Source organism: Cryptotermes secundus, unplaced genomic scaffold (assembly GCF_002891405.2).
Source record: "Cryptotermes secundus unplaced genomic scaffold, Csec_1.0 scaffold116, whole genome shotgun sequence".
NCBI lineage: Eukaryota > Metazoa > Arthropoda > Insecta > Blattodea > Kalotermitidae > Cryptotermes > Cryptotermes secundus.
The window spans coordinates 2256056-2259938 of NW_019732857.1; the positions used below are offsets into that span (position 1 = coordinate 2256056).

At 41.6% G+C, this 3883-nt stretch overlaps 1 protein-coding gene across 5 annotated transcripts in view; it reads right to left on the reverse strand.

Annotated features, from left to right (window-relative positions):
• Positions 1–3628, reverse strand: part of LOC111867768 (peripheral plasma membrane protein CASK) — a 248221-nt gene extending 244593 nt beyond the window's left edge. For all 5 annotated transcript variants that reach the window (XM_023857914.1, XM_023857913.1, XM_023857912.2 and 2 more), the window contains exon 1: positions 2919–3628. In XM_023857914.1, coding sequence (XP_023713682.1) covers positions 2919–2930 — 12 coding nt within the window. In that variant the 5' untranslated portion in view covers positions 2931–3628. The remainder of the gene's footprint in view (positions 1–2918) is intronic.
• Between the last annotated feature and the right edge of the window lie 255 nt (positions 3629–3883).

Below are 3883 nucleotides of genomic sequence, written 5' to 3' on the forward strand. Positions count from 1 at the left end.
CCCGGGCCGCCGCGGTGGGAAGCCAGCGACCAACCGCTTGAGCTATGGCGCGGCCTTGCCTATGTAATAGTAATAGTAGTAATAATAATAATAATAATTGTTATAGCAACAAGAACATCGAAAGCCAAGGTCGAGTGGGTTTTACTCATGCTTCGTATTCATGAAGTCTCGACTTCAAATCTCCGCTGAGAGACCGGCTATCTTTGACTGCCGTTATTCCTGGATTTTCTCAGGCTCTCCAGGCAAATGTCAATTGTTCCCCAGTTCTAATTCATTATTCGCCAGTCATCATATACCCTGAGCTACTGACATGGTCGTTAGGTAAATCATATTAATTAATTACTTAATTCATTAAGAAAACCTCCAAAACCTCTTATCAAGGTCCGACAGTAACTTTAAGGCTTATATGTTTGAGGTGCTGAGTTGCGGTAGACAAAAGAAGAGAAAATTCCTTTTATACAGACAAGTAGCCCACTGCGAGTTCGACGAGGTACGAGAGCCTTAGGAACGTAATTTGGCTTCCATTTTTAGGAAGTACATAATAATAAAACATGTTTATAAATTAAGGGCAGCAGAACTCCCTCGTCGTGTTGTAAGCTGTATAAACATTACAATTTAAATTTATCCATCATAGTTCTATATTAATTAATGAACAATTTTAGTACCGCTATGCTATACTACAGTGTTTCAGTCTATGTACTGCATTATGCTGAGTCCACCTTACATACTGATGTGTCATCGATACAGAGAAGCTACAGTGGATGCAGACGCCATATGTCAAAGGAGTAGCACCTGTGTACCGCCAGGAGGTAGGGGGAGGGGGAAGACGGCGCGACGCCTCCATAAACTGCGCTTTTACCGATTTCATATCAGATCCGAATTCCATTTATACAACAAAGTATTTCCTATATTAATAGTGTGCATCCTGTTGTGTGCTATAAATAACTTATATATGTAAGTTTAGAGGTTTTCACCGTGATGACTATGAAAAAAGTCGTCTACTGGGTTTTGGCGCCGTGTATTCTTCGTTTTGGCTGACGTTTCGGAGGAACGTATCGCCTCCATCTTCAGAGCAGGTGAATGGCTTGGAATGCAGAGCTGTAGCTGTAGCAGAGCTGAATGTAGCTGTAGTGATAGGAAGTGAAAGGCGCTGCTTATATACGAAGTAGGCAGGTGGGGTGGTTAGGGAGAACGGACCAATAGGAGCAGTGGAGAGTGATTAAGGCCATATATGGTGTTGGTGGCCTGTCCCCAACCAACCGGTTCTTCTTGTCTACCGCAACTTCCTAGTGCTATTGAACTCAAGTTTCCTGGATTCACCTGCCGTTCTCCCCCTCCCTTAGCACACAACACCATATATGGCCTTAATCGCTCTCCACTGCTCCTATTGGTCCGTTCTCCCTAACCACCCCCCTGCCTACTTTGTATATAAGCAGCGCCTTTCACTTCTATCACTACAGCTACTGCTCTCTGCATTCCAAGCCATTCACCTGCTCTGAATATGGAGGCGATACGTTCCTCCGAAACGTCAGCCAAAATGAAGAATACACGGCGCCAAAACCCAGAAGACGACTTTCTTCAAGGTATATATGGTTTGAAAAACAAAAAAAAATATAAACAAATGTTTATACAGCAGTGTTTTCTTTGTTTTTTTATAAATACAGGATATTTATATACCTTGAAGTATTTCATTTTTCAAAAACGTACATGTGTGTATACATATATATACACATACTTGAAAAGGCTTTAACATAGCACGAGGAGCTAAGCGTCTTGGAAGACCAAGGAAGAGACGGTCAGACCATCTATAGGAGTCTATGGGTTAACAGAACCCAAACCGAGTAATTGTTACTGATGACAACAATGAAGGCGATTACATGGTTGACATTTCAAAAAACAGGCGTCAATTTAGAATACTGTCATACGTGATTCCTCTATGCGATAAAGAAGTGGCCAAACAAAAAAAGAAAACAGGTAGACCTAAAAGTAAAAGACATACATTGGATCACTGGAAGTAAATCTAGCACATCGCTTGATAGTAAAGTCCTTCTTTACAAGACAATCATAAAGCCTATTTGGACCTATGGAATCGAACATAGCCATAATGCAACGAAGACAGTCCAAAATACTGCGGATGATCACAAATTCACCTTGGTATGTGACTAATCAGCCGGTCACGGTAGCCGAGTGGTCTAAGGCATGCACTATCTTCGCTCGTTCGGAAGCCGGGATCGTGGGTTCGAATCCCACTCAGGGCATGGATGTTTGTGTGCGTTTTTCTGTGTTTGTCCACAGGTAGAGGCCTTGCGACGAGGTTATCACCCGCCCAAGGAGTCCTACCGAATGTGTAAGATCTAGTAAACCGAAGTGAAACGGAGAGTTTCATGGAGGTAGGCCTAGGCACAAATTGGGGCTGTAGCGCCACAGGAAAAAAAATGTGACTAATCAAACACTACATGACGATCAAAGAAGTCATCCAAGAGAAAAGCATAACACATCATGATAAACTAGGACACCATAGCAATACATTACTGCAGCCCCCACTGAACAACAACAACGAAGAAGGCTAAAGAAATTATGGCCAGCAGATCTACTTGAAGGTTGAAGAGGATCCCTCATTGGAGGAGCCCTCATCACGATATAATAAGCACACGAGGACGTTTAAATTAGCAAATTAGCTTAAGGATTGTATTTAATCCTGATTTCTAATAAATATATATAAAAGTTTGCCTTGCAGATGCGCCGTCCACAAAGCACGCTTACTAACGAGATTCATATTCAGTTTAAGGTTTAGCAAATTCTTAAACTATTAAACTTCATAAACATTACTTTTTCGATACTTTTACAAGTTAAAGCTGAAAGTGAGAAGCATGCTACTTTTTGCTCTTTCTTAGAACTACGAGGTATGGACTACTTACGTAGCACAACATGTTGACTGGCTTCACACAGGGATTGACTTTGAAGAAAACAGAAGTGGCCTTAATGATGAACGGTTTCAGTCAGTACAACCTGCAGCCATCTTTCACTGCTATGTCTAACACGTCTTCTGTTTCGGATCACAACATGTATCTTCTCGTGGGACTGACTGATGTCATCACGAATAGAAAACATTAAATTTAAATGCAGTTTAAATAGTAGATAGCTATAGCTTACACTTAGATATTTCTTTGTGATTCGAGAAACGTAACAAGATCATCGGTTCACTTAAGAGTTTCTGTGGCAGAGTTAACAGAGCGTTCATTAAGCCTGTAGATTTTTCTTGCATTTTTAAAGTATTATTGGCTTCAATCAGAATATTCCGCATACAGCTGCAATAATATGAACATCTAAAATTAGTATTTCAATTACTTAGTAGTATAATGTTACATCTGTATTCATGTTGCACGTAAACCTAACTACTTTCACTCTCCATGGCGAACGTTTCATGCCCAATTAAACTAGATTCATGACTGGACTAATGAAGTAGGAAACTTGCAACAGCGGTGACACTAAAGCTGCACCTATGACGGTTAATAGGTATAGTTAATAATTAGGATGGGAGATGAGTAATTATAATTAAGTCGAGTTCAACGTGTGTCCAGTATCCAAATTATCGCCCTAATAACGTGCCCGGTCTGCACTTGGCCAAATCCCGTGATACACTACCCACACGGGCCCGCAATAAAACTGACTCTGGGTCTCGCGCGCCACACCGTTGCCATGGAGACCACTGGGCCCGCCCCCCTCAAGATTTCCAATCGTCTCCTCGCACCTCCTCTTGCGCAACCACTAGTCCTATTGTTGCTCCAGTCCGTGGATAACAAAGCCTTAATGACAACATCCGTCCTCCTGACATTACATTTATACCGGTAATTTCCAAACAAAAAGAAGGTGGGAGTGAGAT